Source organism: Neopelma chrysocephalum, unplaced genomic scaffold (assembly GCF_003984885.1).
Source record: "Neopelma chrysocephalum unplaced genomic scaffold, ASM398488v2 Primary Assembly neopelma1_43, whole genome shotgun sequence".
NCBI lineage: Eukaryota > Metazoa > Chordata > Aves > Passeriformes > Pipridae > Neopelma > Neopelma chrysocephalum.
Genome location: NW_020897702.1, coordinates 2696921 through 2719580, shown reverse-complemented (window position 1 = coordinate 2719580; position 22660 = coordinate 2696921). Strand labels below are relative to the sequence as shown.

Sequence of the window (22660 nt, the reverse complement as noted above, 5' to 3'; positions counted from 1 at the left end):
AATGGGTGTGAAGACAGGAGCATCCTCCTATCTCACAGGCCTCTTAATACCCAGGTTATAGCCTGAGGGGTCAGGCTGCTCTGGGCAGCTGCTGTAAATGGTCTATTGTTAACAGTTTCTGGGAAATGGCAGGGAATGGTATAGAATACACAGTTTTAGGTTACACCTACACAGTGATGAGCTGGTCCCAGCTGTTCTAACTAGGACAGCAAGGTGTTCTCTGGGGTGCCATAGCAGACAATTAGGATGTCCTGTGTTACAAGTGCAGAATAGAGATAGGTGGTGCAGACTGCATTTGGTGTTATGTACCTGGCAGTATGAGAAGAAAAGCATTGATGATGATGACTTGAACAGAGTGGTCTGTTACATGGCAATGGGACTGGGGAAGTCCTATTAATGACATCATCTATTAATGACAGCAGGAACATGGTTTAGTGGTTGAAACGACAGCAGGAACATGGTTTAGTGGTTGAAACCACAGTTAACACCAGGATAGCCATATTCCTTCTCAAAGAAAGTAGGGTTCAGTGGATGAAGCTGCTGTTTTCACAGGTCTTGGTAAAGCCACAGAATAAGATTTTTTTAACATATCCATGACACTTGCTTATTAATGCCATCACATACAAGCAGTACAAGTTTGAATTGCCTTCCTGTCTACAGCTTCTACAGAAAGTCAGCAAACAAATTCCTACAGGCCAAAGGTAAGCCTGTCTATGGGAAAACTAGCTTTCCCACTCCAAACTGCTCATCCTCTCTTGTTACTGTCTCTTGCACTTGGCTAACTACATCTTAAAGGGTGTGGGGGTACCACACTTGCAACCTAGGTATAAGTTGTAATAACTTTGCATTTATCTAGTAGTGTGCAATTATATAAATTTCCAAGTCTTCGTGGAACTCCTACCTAACCCAGGGCTGTCCATACCCAGCCCCATGATGCTGTGGCAGGGCTGTTCTCTGCCACAGCACTGCCCAGCCATGTGACCCAACCTGCAGACTGACATTCCACCCCATCCTTGGCCCATCCCTGTCCCCAGGCCTCATCCTGTAGCTGTGTCTGACCTCTGTTCCTGGAATGGTGCCTCCCCCAGTCCCCAGGGAGCCATGCTGCACCCTGTCACTATTAAAGAAAATAGAAAGCAGAATAAATTCATGCCTCAAGAGTCACATCATACCATTATTTAATTTTTTTTTTCTAATGGTCAGAACATCATTAATTCCAGTACATGCACTGATATAAGTAACAGTGTTATTACATCTGCAAATAACAGTAGAAGGCCTGGCTAGAATGCAGTGACACTGCTGGCAATTCTTCCAGTGAGGTTCCCTGGTGTGGCAGGGTGGTCCATACAGCTGTGGCTTTTCTTAGACACATTTCAGGTATCCTGCTTAACATATTGTGAGGCACCCTCTGCAAATCCAGGTAGGGGAAGCCCCAAAGTATGCATTTATTTGAAGAAAAAGAAACAAATAAGATGCAAGCAAGAGAGAGAACAGCAGTCCAAAAGGTGGGATTTTTTTTCCCTCTCACAAACAAAAACGGTTTACATGGAGAGCAACTAGAAGCTGAGGACAGCCCAGCCCTGGGGAAAGGGCTGCAGAAGCACCCAGCCCAGCTGCAGCAGCTCTGAGCTGCCCTGTGCATCCCCAGCTCCTTCTAGGATGGTGTTAGAAGTGTTGTTTGGTTGGGGAGGGCAGGGTACTGTCCCACTCTGACCCACCAGTACTCCAGGAAATAACTCTTTTGGCCCTTGAGGGCTCTAGTTTGACAAAGCTTTTCCCAAGACAGAGGTCAGAAGAAGAAATGACAAAAGGGAATGAGAAAGAAGTGAGGATGTAAGGGGAAAACAGTGCAGAAAATGAACTTGCGTAGAACAGTGAGTACTGTATCCTCTGTGTGGCTGATACAGGCAGATACGGTTTTCTTCTCATGCAAGAAATTCCAAAACAGAAAAACATTTCTTATGCAGAAAGCACAGAAAATATCTGAAATGTTTAGCAATTGCAAATCTGGACAGAACCTTTCTCCCTCAGTTCAAGACATAGATTTGGCCTTTTTTGTAATTTAAATCATGTTTTCTTGTTCTCTCTTTTTTTTTCATAATATTTTAATGTAACAAATTTCAAAGCCAAAAGTTTCAAAGTCAAATAAAAATCTAAACGTCTCACTTTGAAAACTGTTAAATCTTCTCATGTTGAGACGTGTGCCTATTTTACATAAATAATCTGAAACAGAAATTAGTGGATGATAGCCTTTTCCTGTAAAATGGTTCTGTTTGAAGAAATGGGCATTTTCTGTCAGAAGCATTTTAATGATCAATTTATTACCAGCTCTATCATATGCTGGATTTCTATGATTAAAGTTCCACCTCAATGACCAAACTGTGTCAGAAAATGACCTGTCATTCTTCTTTCATGCCTGCAGTCATCAGATCTTTAACCATCATGTTCTACTGTTAAGATGGGTGCTAAAACTTTATCTCTTTCAGTGACAAAATTAATATTGTCATAAAAGTAAAGCATTTCAAAAATCAATCATACTATAAAATGGGAGCACCGCTAAAATAATTAGTTTTAACTAAAATATATGTGCCATTGATGTGTTTTCCTTTTCTTTATAAAGCAAGCCTTCGGTGGCACAGATTGGTTTTGGTCCAAGCAATGAACACAATTAAAGCAATTGCTCAATCAATCTCAGAACTTATGAAATTTGTTTAGCTTTGGAAAAGCACAGGTATGTGTTTCATTGGCAAATACCATCATGGAATAAATCCACATCCAACTCATAAAGCAGAAAAAGTTAAAGTGCACAGAGCTTGAATGAAAATACTTATATTTACACTATACTCAACAGCCTTCATGTTTTGTTGACTTAATTTTAACTACATGAGGTGGTATTGCCTATGGAGACCTGAGTTTTCTAGGCCAGGGTTTCTGGCATTTTGCTAAGCCACCATATTTGGCAGCAGAGCCACTGAATCAGTGACATTGGCTGCAAAAGGCTGTGTTCATCAGATTCTAAGCAAGTTAAGGGTGGCCCTTGGAATGAACTGAGGATGCAGTTTAGATCAGAGACAGATGCAAGAAGAAATCACTGAGTGAGCAAACTGGCTTAATCTAGTCCTTCAGGCCAAAATAAAGATGCGAAGTCATCTAGGGACAGAGGGATAATTACAACACTGAAGTGCAATTGCTTTCTTTTTAATTGACACATACTGCATACATATTGATTAACAAAACAGAAACAGCAGTCAGAAATGGGTGACTCCAGAGGTCAGTTGGTTTATGACTGAAATATTTCTAGCTGGCAAAGGTTTTTGTGGGAATGAGGATTCCCTTAGACTTTGGGGACATTTCTTTTTGCAAAACTGTTAGGTTCTTATTAAATTCCAGTAACTCACATTCTGTGAAGCATTTTCTTTTCTCTATATTTCTTAATTGTGCTTCATTACAATTTAGTAAGGACATTTACTCTCAATTAAGCAAATCATCCAAGCAGTTTCTTATGCCCGTTGCAATTAATTGGTTTTGTCAAATGCAGGTTTAATTGTGTGTTAAGTATCTTGCTGAATCAGGATCTGTGTGTGTGTATGTTAATGTACATGTGGTTCAGGGCATCTTGAGTCTTTAGCTCCACTTACTGCTCTGATCTTGGTGCCTCCCTGAAACGAAATAATTTCTCCATAATGGTAAAATTCACCAATGCTTTTAATGTTGACAAGTGCATTAACCAGCTACTGAGCTCCTGCTAAAGGGGAAATCAGGCATTGACTCTGCCACTGGGGACAAGGCCCAGGGGGTTGTTAAATTTTTTGAACGATCTTCCTCTGTAATGAGCCTCTTCACCAGATTTAGTTGCTGTGTGATCACTGAACCAGAAAAAGCTTTGAAGTGCACCTCACCTCGACTCACCTCACACTCCCCAGTGCCATGGCAAGACCTTTAGTCCCACTATGCCACCAATAACAAATGCTTGAGTTTATCCCTGCTATTTCAGAACTCACCTTGCAAGGTTTAAGTCAAAAGGTGATGATCAGCTTTCCTAAGAACCACCTAAATCCTACACCACTAGGCCATGAACAGCAGTATAGAAGTGATCATTGTGGATCCTCCATCAATACATGCATGGTTATACGAGACACTGAGAACATTTCAAGAAGTAATGTAGGCTTACCTGCTTTTTCCTTGCCTGGCTTCTGAAACAGCATCTGCAAGAAAGTGATTTTTCTTTAATAATTGTACATTTTTTCCTTCAAAGAAGTCCCACATTTAGGATGGCAATATATGTAATTATTAAGCATCACCACCTTACACAAGGCATAAAATCCAGAGCTCATCAAAATCATGTGGAATAGCTAGTTGTGGTGGGTCTGGCTGAGGTGGAATTTATTTCCCCATAGCAGCTGCACTGGTAGCTAGAGGAGTGTTGATAACACACTCGTTTTGGCTACTACTGAGCACAGCATGGTAACGTTCAGTCAAGGGCGAGATCCTGGGAGATGGCACAAGAAGGCAGTTGACCCACACTGACCAAGAGGATATTCCATACCATATGACATCAACCTAGATATAAAAGCTGAGGCAAGGAGCAGGATGGAGGCACTCATTGTCTATGATGGCTGCCTGCTGACAACTGTTATGCGTGCTGGAGCCCTGCTTCTCAGAGAAGTGGCCGACCATCGCTGCTGATGGGAAGTAGAGATTACCTGCTGGTTTCTGCTTTGTGCACGTGCACGCTGCTTTTGCTTTCTTTTTTTGCATAAATATGAACTGCCTTATCGCAACCCACGATTTGTGTTGTTTTCTTTTCCCACCTTACTCCCTCCCCTGTCCAGCTGGGAAGGGGAGGGATAGAGTGGCTGGGTGGGCACCTGGTGGTCAGCCAAGCTGAACCCCACCACACTAGTTTTGCTGGCTAAGGACAGCCTTGCACCCATTCTCAAACCAGGTTTGCCTGTCTTGCAGTGAGTGAGCCTAGAAGCAGTCTCTGGCACAGGAAGAGTATTTGCTACAAGGATACATGAGGTCCAGCACACTGGAACATGCCTGAAACTGTGGTGGTGGGGCTCAGGGAGCAGACAGGCTGCTGGCAAGATGTGTGGGCAGCTCCACTGATGGGTGAGAAACACGTCACTGTGGCTAGAACAGCTCAGAGTGGTAGAGTCATGTTTCCTGTTCATCTGTGACCAGGAGAGGGTTCCTCTGTCTGAGAGTCGTGGTCAAACTGACCTGCCGTATTGTTTTTTTTAATATTTTTCACCTCCCTTCTTTGGGTCTGCCACGCTAAATAAAAGGGGTACCATTAACACCACACTTGGATGCACCTCTTGGTCCATTACTTTTCTCTTTAATAGCTTTCAGTGGCCAAATGATAGTTCTTGATAGTGATTAAATGAATATTACTCATTTTCCTTTCATAGATCCATCAACTCTCTCAGCAATGCAGCCTGTAAACGAAACTAGCATAATGGGTGAAACTGCACCTATTTATTTTTTTTAATGAAACAGAAGGTTGAACTGATTCCTCCAGATATGAGTGAACTCACAGGTATGAAATGCCCAGTCTGCAGCCAGCTGAAGAAACAGCACTCCTGTGCCTTGCAGTGACACACTCCCTGTTCTTGTTATCTGCTTGTCCCCATATGGACAACCATCTGCACCTTTCTATCAGATGCACAGCTCTCTGTTATCTCTTCAGTCAATATTGCTTCTGCAGCCTTGGTAGGAATCTGTCTATGAAAACATGTTTTTTATTTACCTTTTATTTAGTGAAGAATTTTCCCGAGATATTGGAAAATTCCTCTAAGCACTGAACTGAATTGATTAAGCATCTCTCTTAATAATTCGAAAAGCATAGCTATACGACAGGTTTTTTCCCTTCTGTGAGGCAATTTCATTCAAAAATAGCCTCTTGCTCCATTTAAAGATCTGCCTAAGCAGCAGCTGAAGTTAACCTATCTTTAGCCAGCAGAGACCAAGTGAAGTGGTCACTTCTAGATGGGAAAATAATGAGTGGCTGAGTCCAAATCAGGTTTCATTAGTGGCAAATCATCTCATTTCCATAGAGAAGTGGAAAATTCAGTCACAGGCTGTATCAATTGGCAAGGGACAGACAGGTCCCATATCAGTGTGCCAGGTTTTTGGGATGCCTTTCTGAGTGTGGCACATCATATTGTCCCTCCACTCTTCAGAGAGTTGTGTTGTTCTTAATCACCCTGCTGGGGACAGGCATCTGATTTTTAGCATCCCAACTCTGGCACAAGTCTGGTGGAGGTGGATGCCTGAACTGCTGTAATGAATCTTGGGATAAGTGCTTCTGGAAGAATACATAAATGATACATGAATCAAAAATAAATATGTCAGTCCTTCATGGATAGCTGGTTCCTGTCTTCTAGTGCTGCCAGAAGGACACCAGTTATTAAAATCGTACACAGGCTATGTTAACTTCTTTTTAGGATGCCATACAAAAAGGATGCAAATTATTGCTGGAACAATCCCAAGTGGCAACAGAAAGCTGCCAACTAAAAGTGATTTATGGAAATGATAATGCACTGTAAAGCTGATTGTGTAACAAAATACATTTATTGGAGGACTAGCAACCCATCTGAACAGCATGGCAGTATCTAATCAAATATATAGAAACCATGGACCAAGAGAGTACAATGCTAGCCAAAAGACGGCTGCAGCACCTGCTGCTATGAATAATAAAGAAATCATTTGCTTACAACTCCAGCTGTAACAATTTTGCAAGTTGAAGTGCCAAACAGAAGCCAAAGATAAATACACTCTGCTGATATAACCATGTTTTATTTGCTGAAGTATGTAAACCAGCACACAGAAACCAGAAATGTGTTAGATTCTGCGTCCATGCCTCCCCACTTAGCAGTCCCATGTTTCAGCATCCTACGTTCATCCATGTGAGAAAAGGTCTCCAAAAGCTTGCCCATGCAGTACTACCCTCTGCTTTATGATCAGAGCAGGAGGAGCCAGTCCTATGAATGAGGCAAGTTCACCGTCAGCATTGCTCAAGGGACAATTTGCAAATAAGTGAAGCTCAAAGGGCTCCCCTACACTGCTAAATAAAAGATGAGGCCCAATTGGCATGGTCAAAGCACTGCACCCAGGTTTGCCCACTTGGCTCAGCAGCTCTGGCTTGTTTACAAACTGTTCTGAAGAGCTCTGCTTGGAGTAAGCCAGCTGTCAAAAAGCATGACCTCGGCAATGGGGACAAGGGGACACCCTGTGCCACTTGGCCTTTGGTAAGGGACTGGTTCCCGAGCCACATTTTTATTGTCCTATAAAAACAGCATTCCAATACACAGTGTTAAATTTACGGGTCCTGTAGAGATGAACAAGATGCCCAGAGAATTTGTTAGAAATAACTACCTGAATCTAAATCCCATCAAGCCAAATGAAAATAATGTCTCTGTTCAGCAGATATCCAAAACCAGGAACACCTTTAAGAGTGTGAGCAATCCCATTAAAGCCACCTTCACTTACAGAGCCATGAATGTGAAAAAGTGTATTTGGGCAAAGAGCAACGGGGGGAAGAAAAGTTGTGGATCTGTTGTGGGGAGGAAAGTGAATATGTTGCATTTATAAAGAACATGAAATGGTCTCAAGTTCTACCAGAGGAAGTCTTGATTGGACGTTAAGAAGGAAGGGTTGCCAAGCACTGAAACAGACTGCCCAGGGAAGAGGTGAAGTCACTGTCTCTGGAGGTATTGAAAAGATATATAGATGCAGATGTGGCACTGAGAGACATGGTTTAGAGGTGGACTTCACAGTGTTAGATTAATGGTTGGATTTGATGATCTTTGAGGTCTTTTCCAACCTAGATGATTCTGTGATTCTGTGATTTTCCTGAAAGGTGTTCTGTGTGGAAAGAAATTACTCAAATGAAGTCCTTGGATTAACTGGAAGTAAAAGTAGAAGCAAAACACTAGCATTACAAAGTCAACAAGGAAAATAAACATACTCATCAAAAACCTGTTTCTCTGATGTATACATAATCTTTCATGGTTATAAGTGATCAGGGCATGGAACTCATCAAACAACTGGATTAAGTGAGTTAATAACATCCCAGAAAGCTTATTGTCACATAAAAGCTTTTTTGTGACACAGAAGATGATTATGAAATGGTTGACTTGAACAACTTCAAAACCATTTTAATTTGCAACAGCACAGGGATTCTGGAATGCCAGCCAATCCCATAATATCATACACCATTTCAAAGAAAATAAAAAAAATAATTTTGCATGCAAGTCTTTTACTTCCCTCTTCCTCATCAACCCCTATTAGTTATTAGCTCTTTTATGCTCTAATTTCAAATATGCCCATATCTGCCACCAACATTTCAGAGTACCTGTCAAACTAATCATTCACTCTCAGGAAATCATACCTTCCAAATAAAATAAAAAAGGTGATTAGTGTATATGTCCAGCATGCAAATAACTCTTCTAGATATTTAATAAAAAAAGCCAGAGAATTTATTCAACATAGATATGGTATAAAAAATATCACTGCTATCAAATAAACTTGGCATTTGGACAGGACTACTTTACATCTGCTGTTAATAAAAAAGGCTTTGGATTCTGTAAGCTTATGTTCTGCAGTGAACAAGCAGCAGTACCACTCTGAAACACAACACTACTTTCAGAGGAAAAAGGATAAATCTGTATGACTTCTTACTGGTTCACTGATACTGAAGGAAAGCGCTCTGAGCTGGGAAAGGTCTTGCAAAGTACAAAGATTGAAAATCCTGCTGGTTCTTCATTCTAGCAATTTAATAAACTGCTAGGATTTTAATTAGAGTGACATATAGACAGTTCTAAAGGAGGAAACGAGCAATCCACATGCAAAACTCCATCATCTGCTTAGCAGGTTTATTAGATCCTTTCAGAAAGATGTTGACAGAAGGAGAGAAAATCCTAGTTACCACTTCAAAATAAAATTCTACAGCCCAAAAAGGGAAGTAATATTATGACACTCAGCAATGTCAGCCTTAACTTGAAGTTGCCTGGCCCCAGCAATGAGATCTTCAGTCTGGATGACACTTCCAAGTTCCCTAGAGTGTGTTAGTCAGCTAAGAATAATGGGAATATTGAAGTTATTCCATAGAAAATACTGCTGAGACCGCTGTGTCAGAAATTAGATTCCTCTCAGAGACTTGGCACCAATCTTTGGTACAGGCTTGAAACTGTTGCTGGATTTTGATGCTTATGATGTATCTTCAAAGGCTGACAACAGGGCTCATAATTTTCCTTTAAAATACAACCACTGCAGAGGTGCTTATTAGAGACCATGTTTAATATACAGCCTGAGTGTTATTAAAGAAGTCACTGGTAGCATGGAAGACAGATCTTGGTTGTATGAGGTTGTCTCATACCTGCTGCATCACAACATGTTAGTCTCCTCACTATGTTAGAAAGTAGGAGGAAGGGGTAATTCTCAGTTTCTTCCATTGAACTTGAGCTACTGTGCTGCAAACTATTCATGATTGATGGGGTCAAAGAAAGTAGAGTAAGCAGCTCCCCAGTCTGCAGTCGAGCAAGTCCACTTGCTCATTAACAAGAAGTGTGACCAGCAGGTCAAGGGAGGTGATTCTGCCCCTCTACTCCACTCTCATGAGACCACACTGGGAGTGCTGCATCCAGCTCTGGGGTCCCCAGCACAGAAAAGATGTGGACCTGTTGGAACAAGCCCAGAGGAGGGCTGCAAAGATGATTAAAGGGCTGAAACAACACTTCTACGAAGACAGGCTGAGAGAGTTGGAGAAGAGAAGGCTCTGGGGAGACCTCATTGCAGCCTTTCAGTACCTACCGGGAGGTTTCAAGCATCAAGAAGGATTCAGAGGATAGAGACATTTCTTTTGAAAACCCTAGACTTAATATTCTGAGTTGTATTCTAAAAAGGTGAGATACTGTAAATATTGCCTGGAGATATAAAAGCACATTTAATCATAGTGGACAGCTGTTACAGAACACTTAATGAACACTTGAAAATTATTTTCCCTAGTTTAGTCTTTTAGTTTGGTAAATTACTTCTTTTTAAAGTGCATTTTACTTTATTTTAAATGGTTTGAGGGGTGGTGCAGTTGTCAGGGTCCACAAAAACCGGGTCCTAGATGGAGAGGATGTCTGCAAGCATGGAGCAGTTGGGCAGCGGGATCATCATGTCCTCCATTGTCTTGGTTCACAGATCCCTAGACCATGTCCTTCACCAGGTCATTGTAGGGCTCCGTCACCTTCAGCATCTCGAACAGCTTCTCCTGGTTGCACCAGATGAGTTTCTCCTGGCCCAAGAGGCAGTCCAGGACTTTGCTGATGGGGTAGGACAGAGGTAACATCAGCAGCATGAAGAACTTTGTCACCACGATGGTTTTTGCACCCATAGCCAGGCCATGCTGGGAGCACAATGCATGGGGAGCGATCTCCCCAAGAAGCAGAATCCCAGTGACTGAAGCCACCATGGCGCCAATGACGGACCCGATGAGGTGGAGGAGGAGGATGGTGAGGGTGATGTTGATCAGCATGTTCCCCAATAGCAGTGAGCAGAGAAGATAATTCCCTTTTGTCCAGATGCAAGCGATCCTATGGGTCTAACTGCTCTCCTTCCCTGTCCTGCAGTCATAAATGTTGTGCAGCTCCATGGGACGGAACGTCATGAGCCCAGACTTGAGCCTGTGGAACATCCCCGAGAGCATTAACAGCCCGCAGAGCCGCAGTGGGGCCTTGCTGTCCCCCTGTCAGCTGGAGGGGCCCACGGGTGACCCTGCTGTGGCCTCGGGCGGTGTTGTGCTCTCCTCCAGCCACAGCCTCTGCATAGTGTCAGCCGCAGACATGGTGCCACTGGGCAGCGCCAGCAGCAGCAGAAGCGGTGGCAGGAAGTGCCCTGAGGGCAGCGCAGCCCCCACCGGGGAGCCGGAGGTGCCGTCGAGGTTCCTGCCACCACTGCTGCCTGCCATGGAAATAAAATTAACATACAACTACCTACAATTAACCTACAACTAATAAAATTAACATCTACAACTACCTGAAAGGAGAGTGTAGCCAGGTGGGGGTCGGTCTCTTCTCCCAGGCAACCAGCAATAGGACAAAAGGACAGAGTCTTTAGCTGCGCCAGGGGAGGTTTAGGTTGGACATTAGGAAGAAGTTATTCACAGAAAGGGTGATTGGACATTGCAATGGACTGCCCAGGGTGGTGGAGTCACTGTCCCTGGAGGTATTTAAGAAGAGACTGGATGTAGCACTTAGTGCCATAGTCTAGCAGAGTGGTGTTAGGTCACAGGTTGGACTCGATGATCTCAGGTCTTTTCCAACCTAGTTGATTCTGTGATTATCTGTAAGTATTTTTTTTTAATTTAATTTTACACCAAGATCAGTGCTGGTTCAAAAAGCACTGATATAGAAAAAAAGATTTATTCAATTGCTTTCTTTTGTTTGCTACACATCTTTATCTATTTTGGCTATGTACTGTTGATAAAGTCCAGAAAGTAATGTGACATTTCTTGTGGCTGCAGTTTTGAAAGCTTTGATCAAGTAGAAAACTGCCTGGAAACTATTTTACAGTGAAAGCTTTTCAATGACATATTGAAGAAAATGGTTTACAATAAGTGGAGCAGGGCAATAATAAAATATATAACAATGAAAACCATTTTAACAATGTTCAAAGTGAAATTAGAAGAAAACAAGACTAATGGTAAAGGAACATGCATTTCAATAACTGTAATTTATTATACTTAACTAAAAGAATTTATTAGATTACCAGACCAGGGAGATTTTTACTTCCAGCAGCTGCTAATATGATTTCAAAATGTCAACCTATTACAGCCCTGGGGGTTATAAACCAAATTTTTATTGAGGAGTATTTGGTTCCAACACATGAGCATTAGGGTGTGCCTCTACAGTATTTTTTACAATATTAAACCAATGCAGTTGCTCCTTTTGCCATCAGATTGGAAGATGCCATTGATCCCTGTGGTTCAGCTGGCCATGCCTATTCATCTTGCACCAGCCCTGGCACTCATCTTGACAAATGGGAAACAAAAGCAGCAAAACATTAATTTTATCCCAAAACAGTTTCTATTGTTTAATTTGTTGCTTTCATCACAAGAGCTCCATTACCTCTGACATGTTGCTCTGATGCAAGCACTTTGTTTGATACTCTGTAATCTTGGTTTTTTGATATCCATTCTACATTACCTTTGCTTTTCCTATGATTTCTCCTATGGGATAACATGACAATGTTTGGTGTTCTGTGGTCTTGAAGAGTGGCCTCCTAAATTTGGCTCCAGTACAACTAGTTGAAATCTGAACATGGAAATTTTCCTATTATTTAATGAATAGCAAAAAGCCTCTGTGTTGACAAGAGCCTCTTTGTTGCTGACTATGGCATACCACATATGCAGGTATGCCCAGATACCACCATTCATGTTATGGTAAAAAAAATGTTGCAGTAGTTTGCAACTGATGCACAAATCCCACAGAAGGACGAGATCAATAATACTGGAATCAGGAGAAGTGATAAGCTGGAGCCTGCAATTATTAAGAAGATGCCTATCCTCCATCTGCTCCCTTATCTCTATAACAGCCGTAACCATACTAATATTTATTATCTGAGAACCCTTTGCATCTAAATGAAAAGTAATACAGCCAGAACTAACTATTTAGAGATGTAAGTATTTAAAACACCAGAATGTTACTATGCTGTAACATATCCATGGTAATTTTCTTAAATTCCCAGGGATTCTATATTGTGTTTGCAGAAGTCCATGTCCTAACCAAAGCAGCTGGGAGAACAGCTTATCTGTTGTCACTATTTTCCCCTTGTGGCCTGCTGGATATACCTGAGAGATAGAACACAGACGTCCCACTGCAGAAACAGATGCCCCTTGTCCCTTCAAGGTGACCAGTGCAGCCAAACAGCTCTGGTTCCATCCAGGATATAAAGTGGTGATGTACCCCCCTTGTCTTTCACTTACACAAACTCTCCATAGCGCTTCCCACTTTTGTGCTTTTAAATATGCTTTAATAGCAGTCAATATTTTTAAATCTAATTAAAAGAACCTGACAGTTTGGTATTATGTTCTTGCATAGCTAGGAGTAAAGCAAGTAAAGGCAACCTTGAGTGTTTAGCCAAGAAAACAGTTTGAGGAACACGTATCCACGTTTGGTCCGCATGGTGTCCTGAATGTTAAGTTCATCCTGTCCAATTCCCAATACCCACCCTCTGGGATCACTTCCTTACAGGATACAGTTCTGCCACATTTCAGCAAATTTGGTTCTGATAAAATAAAAAAATGTCCTGTTCATGATGCTTTTACCTTTAGCAAGTCCCAGGAGTACTTAGTCATTCTGAACTCTGGACTCTGCAGCGGGACTAACATCAACATGCTCAGAACTGTGCAAATATCAATTAGTGCTCAGCCCTGTGCTAAAATAACCAGCCATGCTTCTGTACAAACAAAGACATGAATAAAAACTGGAGATAATGTAGTTGTCACAACATATGTGTGGGAGTCAGGTGGAAATGTGATGGGGCAAAGGTGGGAGGAAGAAAGACAAAAAAGAAGAGCAATGCCAAATGGAAATGGATAGAAGTGAGAGGTGAGAGAAGCCCCTGTGTTTTACAATCCTGGAACAATACAATGAGTCACACATTGCTATAATTTTTACCTTCTTGAGTAGGAAGAGGTGCTGTATCTATTTTAACGACAGAATGAAGTGGGAAAGGTACAAGAGGTCACACAACAACAAAGAGAGGCATGAGAGCTAGGGACTCTGCTATCCTGCCCTGGGAAATGAGTGACTGCTAAAGCAAACAGCAGTTAGCAGCAATCCATCGCAGAACATGAACACCAAGTCTTCTGAGCTCTGGCTAGAGCTGTGGTGTTATTTTAGCTTGGCCCAGAGCAGTACTTAGCTGAGAATGAACTTCAGATTGCCTTTAGCAGCAGTTTGTTTGTTTTCACTATTGAGTGTCCACAGAAATGTTTCATGATGGCTAGGCTCTAAGTGGACATCAGGTCACAGTCAATAAAACTAATCATTGTAATATAACCTCAAACAAAAATGCACTTTTCCCAGTAAACTGATGTATTAGCAATCAGTTAAAATCTTGGTCAATGTTTTAGGCTTTTTGAGGAAAACCAGAACAGGTTTGTTGTGTGGTCATTTTTCAGTAAAAGGTGAAGCAGGGATAAGTGAAGAATAATTTATTTCATTCAAAAGAGTTACTGAAAACTACAGAAATTGTGCACAGAAGAAGTATTCTTCCTTGAGAACACCTGTGGGAAATGTTAGGTAGCATTTCTGCTCTTCTAGTGTCCCAACAAGGCCGATGTTCTTTAGAGAAGTACACATGCTGATTAGCTTGTACTTTGTAATTACTTTATAGATTTTAGTCTGTATAGGACATTTTAGTAAGGGAAACTTGCTGTAAATCCTTTTCAATCTGTGATAATTTTTTTTTACTGTGTGGTTTTGTCTTTGTTTATCAGTGCTTTTATGCCAGATTTAAAGAAAAACCTTTTCCCACGCAATTGACATGCTTTCCCTTCGGGAGGTTTCATAGTTCTCCCTTTCTAAGCATGAATATAATGCCTTTCAGTATCGCCAGCACCAGGTAAGATGATGCCATCTACCTCACTACCTCCACAGCAAACTCACACAAGACATGTCAGACTCCATTGCAAATTCTCGTGTAGCCCATAGGAAACCAAACATTTGTGATGTGTATTGACTTCTGTTTATTTTCAAAATGAACTCTTCAACCCATATAAATAAAGGGGAATGCATTTATGTGACAGTTGCAAAGTTAATATTTTCATAGAAAAGCAGACATTTAGACATTTCCCTTTGCAGTGGGGTTCATTGTCACCAAGTGCCCAGGTGCAATTCAGATAACTGCCATGTAAACACCTAAATAACTTCAAAGCTCTGTGTTCCCAGCTGCTTGCCTTACCTGCCAAGATTACACACATGGGTGAGAAAAGCTGGGTGAACTCATGCTGCGTTAGGAGTTGAGAACCCCTCATGCACATGTAACTAAGCACATTAGCAGTAGTGCAGCAGACATGTATGGTTTGAAATTATTTAGACAAGGCATGCTCAATGTTAATCATATGCTTCAATCCATTTACTTTTGTACACTAACTGGGTGTTGGGCTGTGTTTGACTCAACTCACTCTGAGAGGAGTGAGGAGAGACTGGAGCTGAAAGCCTTCTCTATGACATACACTTATGCACCATAATCACCCCCTCTTCCCCTCCCCAAATAAATATACACACACATATATAGACACATACACATATAGATATGTGTGTATGTATGTATATGTATGTCTGTGCATGTGTATGTGTGCCTCTGATTCACCCACCCTTCTAATTTTTTATCTTCAAAAATTGTTGAGGTTTTGAGAGAGCATAAATTTGTGTTCTCATGTACTGAAAGTGCTACTGGCTTAATCTGTGACCTCCAGCAGGTCAGTACAGCACTGACAGAACAAAGGAATGGATCTTTTTCAGCTAGTCATGAGCATCTCCACTCCTACAGTGACTCTTGGATTACTGCTGTCCAGAGAAAACCCTTAATCACTTTGGTCTCTAACTTCTGCATCTATATCACTTCTGAAATACAAGTCTAACTGAAAGCCAGAAATAAGAGATGTTAGGGTATCCACAACCATAACCATATCTTATAATTTATTGCCATTCAGACATCACAAAATGTCTGTAGAGAAGCATTGACCTTGACTTTTCTGCATGATATCATGTTTAAAATCATTGGCAAAAGTCATCATGAGATACTTAGTCACCTGCATGCATCCTTCTCTGACAACAGAAGAGAGCAGAGGTTTGTTAGGGACTGGCTCAAATTCTCTCCCCCTCTCTCTCTCTCACTTATTCTCTCACACACACACACTCCTGCATAGCCTAAAGCAGACTCAAACTCATTTCAATACATGTAGTACTGTCTCAAGCTATTTTAAAGCAAAAAAAGATACACTTCCTGAAATAGAATAAAATAACTACACTCCCACAGAGGAGCTGTAAAATTGGCACGTATTACTTCTCAGCTGTTATGGAAAGCCAAAACAAATATATTCACAGAATTATCTCCATATCTTGTGCTCCTATATGAAGAACTGGTTTTATGCTTCTCTGCAATGCAGACAAACAATTAATTTCTCTTCCTTTATTTTTTTCCTTCTTTTTTTTTTTTTTTTGGTAGCTAAGCACCATGACCTTCCTAAAAATATTCAATGATCCTTTTGTGGAAAGCTCCACAATATCTTCACAGTATTACTGTTCTCCATAGCTCAGTAGGATTTCTGAACTGAATAAACTGACCTTAAAATTATGTAATTATAAAATGTTGTATTAGGCAAGTTTCAGACAATCAAAATAAAAAGAAATATTTCACAGCATTGCTTAACATTTATGACAATATTTGTTGCGTAATTTTTATACCACTCACATGCATATCATGGACTACAACTAAATGCTGTTGGAATTAATGGAAATTTTTCTATCACCTTTAATATCTTGTTGTCCTTAATCGCTGTGAGACAAGTATCATCCTTCTCTGTTTTCTGTTCCATAATTCGAGTTAATGGCCACTGCTTAAAATTTGTTTTTATAGTTAGACTTAAAGCACTATTCATCTTTTGGAAAGCACTGATTTACAAAAAACATCATTGCTTCAGCTGATCTGAAATCAAGGTGGGTCTGATTTATACGAACTACAAGTCAGGTCCAACAAGAATAAACTTTTAAAGTGAAAATTATTGTGTCAAATCTGAAAATGGAAAAACCACACAGTAAAGGATGTACCTACTGATCCACATCTATCTTCTGTGCAGTTTTACTCACACAATCATGGCAACTAAAAATAATGCTAACTCATGACACAATATCTGAGCTCAGAAAGCTCAATATTGAGCTTTCTGTTTAAAAAGTATTTCCTAATTGGTGTATTCTAATATTCCAGGAAAAAAGTAGAACGGAAACATTCGAAAAGAGCTTCTCAGTGGGCAAAACCTACTAATTAATGCAAGAAAGGAATCCCAGTTTCCTATGTCCTCTGGCTGGGCTTCTGGACTACTGTCAAAATGCACATCTGTCGACAACCTTGGTGAGACCAGCTGCTGGAAAACTGGATGCTGAGATGTCTTTCTACCTTTACAGCTTAAATTCTGTTTCAGCATTGAGATGTACATTTGAGTAGTAATTTTTTTATTATATTATTGAGAGGAGTGATGGTGGCGCTCTCAGTGTTTCATGGCTGCAGGATGAACCGGTTCCCCATTCCTTGGGACCTCCATGTTGTACAAAGAACAATAGCTGTCAGCAGCACCTGAACACATGGATGGGGCAAAAGCTGCAGGACTTCCCACCAGAAGCCACATCTGAATCATTAGGTTGGTGGGGAGCAGATTGGATGCAATCGGGATAGTCACAGTTCTGGTGATAATTGTGTGAAACAGCCTTGTGTGCAAGACCTTAAATTGTTTGAACTTTAATATGCTTTTACAGTAGATGGTGGAAAACAGCTAGCATCAAATCATGCTTCCCTTTGCCATTTACACCAAGAAAGTGGAAGACGTTTGGAAGCAGAAGACTTAGGTAGCTCTCCAAAGAAAAAATAATAAACAGAATAAAAGTATATATATATATATATATTAAAAATAATAGAAAGAACAAAAATGTAAGAGACTTGATTTGCTCTGTTATGGGACTTAAATGTCTTTCCAAGAAAAGGCCCAGAGGATGGCTCTGCTAGCAAGAGTGGCAGACAACAGTAGCATTAGCAGTAGATAATCTGAGCAGTTTTTAATGGACTACATTGTCAGCTGTAGTACATCCTAGACAGATTTCCAACATGACCCAGAAGCTGGAGCAATGATTTTGTACTTCATGGGGTAATGACATAAGAAGAAAAGAGAGAGGCCACATTACAGGCATTCTGCTTCCTCTGCTAGAACTAACAGTGACATGTATCTGAGGACTTGTCCCTACTGCACTTGCAGTAAGACAGGACCTTTGCATAATTATAGCTCTGTAGCCAAAGAAGCATGTAAATTGTGAGAGGAAGAGGAGGGGCAGGCACTGATCTCTGTGTTAACCAGTGACAGAACCCGAGGGAATGGCCTGAAGTTGTTTCAGGGGATGTTTAGGTTGGATATTAGAAAAAGGTTCTTTACCTAGAGAGTGATTGGGCACTGGAACAGGCTCCCCAGGGAAGTGGTCACAGCACCAAGCCTGATGAGTTCAAAAGAAATGTCTGGACAATTCTCTCAGGCACAATGTGTGACTCTTAGGGATGGTCCTGTGCAGGGCCAGGAGTTGGACTCAATGATCCTTGTGGGCCCCTTCCAACTTGGCATATTCTGTGATTCTGTGAAATTCATGCAACAGAGTTTTCAAAGGTCACTGACCTCTTGACAGCTGACGGAAAAAACAACTGAGGGCTTTCTCCCAGGATTAGCTGTACCTCAGGACTGGTGGCTAGGTCTTGACTTAATATAGGACCTACCATACTCAGGAGAGCTTGAAGGAGATCACCAGATACACAGAACCTTACTATGAGCTGCTAGAATTATAGAATATTTGGAATTTTGTTCTGCTTATTTTGTAACTTGTTTTCATCCCTTACAACAATAGCTGTGCCTTCATGGCCGCTTGCCATTTCAGGGCTCTCCAGTATTTTTGGCTGTCTTTAAAACCCATTTACGGCTAGAAATACCTATCAGTGTTTTACTGCTAATGAAAAGAAAAAAATCAATCAAGACATTAATTTAAAAAGTAAAATGTTTACGCCAAGCCAAATAAAACAGTAAAAATCAGACACTAGGATGTACTTTGGGACCGCGTATTTTAGCTCACCAAGTATAACAGCCATGCACAGTGGCAAGCCTCCTTATCACGTACATGATTAAAGAATGAGAATATGTAACTCTGGGCAGATGACTTAAGAAGGGAGGAGAGGCCTTACATATTAATCAATTGTGAAATTAAAGAATTATCATTATTTCACTGACTTTTTTATATTTCAGAATCTTAGTACCCCCCTAGTCTGAATTCTTAGCTATGCAAGCCCAACTAGGTAGCAAACACTGGGTGCATGTATCACCACAATGCACTTCCTGGAGTTCCTCCAGTTTTCATGCTAGACATTCTTAAGGCTCTTTAAAGAGAACAGTCTGATTTCTTGCTGTGTTTTTTCTAGTACATATTGCAATATTTACCTTCAATCTATGTCAAATTTAATATAATTCATATCTAATCTTAGGCAAGCCTAAGCTCATTTTTTATTAAATGCATTCTAGCAAGAACCTTTTTATTTTGGTAAATAATCAGACAATGACATTTGTAGGGTGACTTTTAAACAGTTCTGAAGGAAGGAAAAAGAAACTCAAATTACATTCTGCACAAGGGTTTTCCCACATTTGGTACCAGAACGTACCCACCTCTCTTATCTACAAAAGCGTTTTTGATCCTGTGTTGTGAATTTTCAGTACACTACCTGTCAGCTTTTTGATGGTCACAGTGGTTTTGAGTACATATTGAGAGCTTTGTCCATATGAGATTAAAGTACCAATTCAAGACAATGACATAAGAATGCAGCAACTTACCATTTCTGTAGTGGTGTATTATTTTATTACTTACGTTACAAAGCACCTCACATTCAGGATGCAACCAGAAATAAGGTCACTTTTTTTAGGGGAGCACATAATATGTGTTTTATCACTTTTCATAGTGATAGGAGCAGGGGCAATGGTAGGTTAGATTTTAGGAGGAAATTCTTTACTCAGAGGGTAGCAAGGCACTGGCACAGGTTGCCCAGAGAAGCTGTGATGCCTCCCCATTCTTGGAAGTGTTCAAGGCCAGGCTCGATGGGGTACTGGGCAACCTAATCTAGTAGGTGGCATCCCTGCCCATGGCAGAGGGATTGGAACTAGATGACCTTTAAGGTCCATTCCAATATAAACCATTCTATGATCAGGATCCTCAGGTGCCTACTAGAGATGTTTACAATTTCTGAACTGATTCCAGTGGAAAATGGATACAAAAATAAATGTGGCCTTTTTCCTGCCACTAGTTCTTCCCCTAACAATGTAATTAAAAACTGAACCAAGCAATTTTGCATACACAAGGAAATATATATTTGCGGGTGATTTCAACATACTCAGCAGTGACTCTAGATCATGAAGCACAAGATAATGAAAAAAATTTAAGAAAAAAAATCTAATGAATTCCTGGCAAGTTTTACATTCCCCTTTAAAAAAATTACATGCACCCTCCCTTCCTCCCTTCCCTCCAGCAAATTCCACTCATGTTTAAGATCAGATTATTTTTCTCTCAATTCCTCTTTAGCCGCCAGAGAATGACTCATTGTCAGATTGATCTAATTACAATTACAGATCTTGTTCTGGTGTTACAAGGTAAAACTAGGAAACTTAAAGGAAAAGGTCAATACAGAAAGACTCTACAAGTCAGGAGATGTTAAACAGTGCCACTAGTGATTTCTGTTGATTTTTCTGTAGCATTTTTTCACAGTAATACAACAGAAATCAGTTAACACTTCTCAGATACCTACTTGAAAGTTTGGTTTTGTTTCTGTGCCGTACCTTGCAGATTGTAGAGTGAAACAAGAACGTAATAGTTTACTAAAAGGGACATGATGTAGTTATTGTTAGTAAAATGATAAAAATGAGCTATCCATACTACACATGCATATGTTATTTTAAAAGATTTATAAGGTAACAGAGAGAATTTAACACCAACTGTTCTTGTAAGACATTAGTAAAGTGGGGAATTTTTTCAAAAATATCTTTGCAATGTTTAACTTTTTAATATTATTATTACGAAGATAATATAATGTAAGCTTTATGGTAACTTACAGGAAAAGGCATATTGAACATATTTTGTAGTGTCTGAGCAATGCATATAGTTTATTACTCTAATTTATACACCTTGAAGGTAAAAGAGTACTTAGAAAAACAAAACTGTTTTCCTGAGAAGACCTATCTGTTGCTTTAAGCTTTTTCTAGGCTCCAAAGAGAAAGATCAAGTCTAAGGATCTTGCTTTGTCAGAAAGCTTATTTAGTATTAGTAACCAAGAGCATTAAACTTGTACATTACTATAATAACTGTAATAATTTTCATGTTTTCATATACTTCTAATTTTCAGAGAGAATGTAATTAGAGAGTAGGTATTTAACTGCACTACCCTTGCCACTGCCTTTATATAATGGCTAACATTATGCAGCTAAATATTTCACCCCTGAGAGTCTCCTCAATTTGTTTTGAGATGCTGACAAGGTTGTAATAAAAAGCACAGCTACCTTAACAGTTTTGCAGAGGAAACAATTATTAACCTAACTGGTTTGGCATTTCAGAATCAATTACCTCTGGTGGAGAAGTTCTACAAACACAATACTGATGCAGTAAGATTTTGGAAAAAGTTTTTAATTGGAATTAACAAAACAGGTAAAGTTTTTAGGGCTATTGACTGCCTAAATTTATTCACTATATTTCAGTCTAGTAAAAAAAATTAAAGTTCATAATCCCAGATAACAAGAATTTGCCTTTTTTATTTTGGAGAAGAGATATTAAGTGTAACAAATAACATTATTTGTGAGTGGTTAATTAAACAGACATAATTTTAAAGGGTGCTAAGAACATAAGTGCAGGTCACCTCAAAATTTGTACTGTGAAGAGAGATCTGCTTTTCTGAACTCTTTTATCCACAAGGACATGCCTGTTATAGAACATGAGTGTCCTCAGCAGCAGCTAAGGTAGTTGCACAGAAGAGACTCAGTTCTAAGAACAAAACAGGATAAATGAAAATGAGGAGTCAAGAGAAAAATCAGAATTTCCATTGCAATATTTTTGTCATAAAAAATTAAATAAGAGGTGATGCCTCATCATGTAAAATAAAGGCTGGTTAATGGCCTTAGCATGCTGACACATATTCTCTCCTGCTGAGACATTCCTGTGACATACCTGCAGGTCACTGGTCCCTATTACTCAGATACTATCCCCCTGAGACCCCACCCTCCTCATATGTACCACTACTTCCCCCCTTTGTCTCCCCAAGTTCTTGCAGACACCTCCATCACATCTTCCACTGCAAAGGCATCAAGTTTCTTAAGACCTACCATTAAAACCATTTCAGCTAATCCAACTGAAACAGGTTACAGCATCTTAAATGAGCAGCTTGAAAATGAGACCTAGGGAAGTAGTAGCTGGCCAGGTGGTGAAGTGTAGGAGGATAAGGAAACATTTGCAGCTGGGATAGCTACAGCAAGAAGAGGGTCTGCTTATTTTCTAAATAAATGGAGCAGTCTGTCACGATGACAGGTCAGTGGTACTCCACTCTCTGCCTTGCTCTAGCCAAAAAAAGCTGATGAGATGTTAGGATACACACAGAAGGAGAAAGGAGCAGAAAGGAGAATGACACTGGTAACATGGTGATGTCTTTCTGTGAATTAGTGTGCACTGTCACATAGGACATCATGGAAGCATTGATCATTGACCAAAAGCAGAATCACAAACTTTGAGAGGATTCACAGAGGAAACAATCAGAGTTGTTAAAAACAATGGAGAGATGATGAAAAGAAAGCAATAGTAGCTCCTAGGAGGAAATTATAGCATGG

At 40.3% G+C, this 22660-nt stretch overlaps 1 protein-coding gene across 3 annotated transcripts in view; it reads right to left on the bottom strand.

Annotated features, from left to right (window-relative positions):
• Positions 1–22660, bottom strand: part of STARD13 (StAR related lipid transfer domain containing 13) — a 300545-nt gene that overhangs the window by 165150 nt on the left and 112735 nt on the right. For all 3 annotated transcript variants that reach the window (XM_027677746.1, XM_027677745.1, XM_027677747.1), the window contains one exon: positions 4172–4205. In XM_027677746.1, the coding sequence (XP_027533547.1) occupies positions 4172–4205 (34 nt within the window). The remainder of the gene's footprint in view (positions 1–4171; positions 4206–22660) is intronic.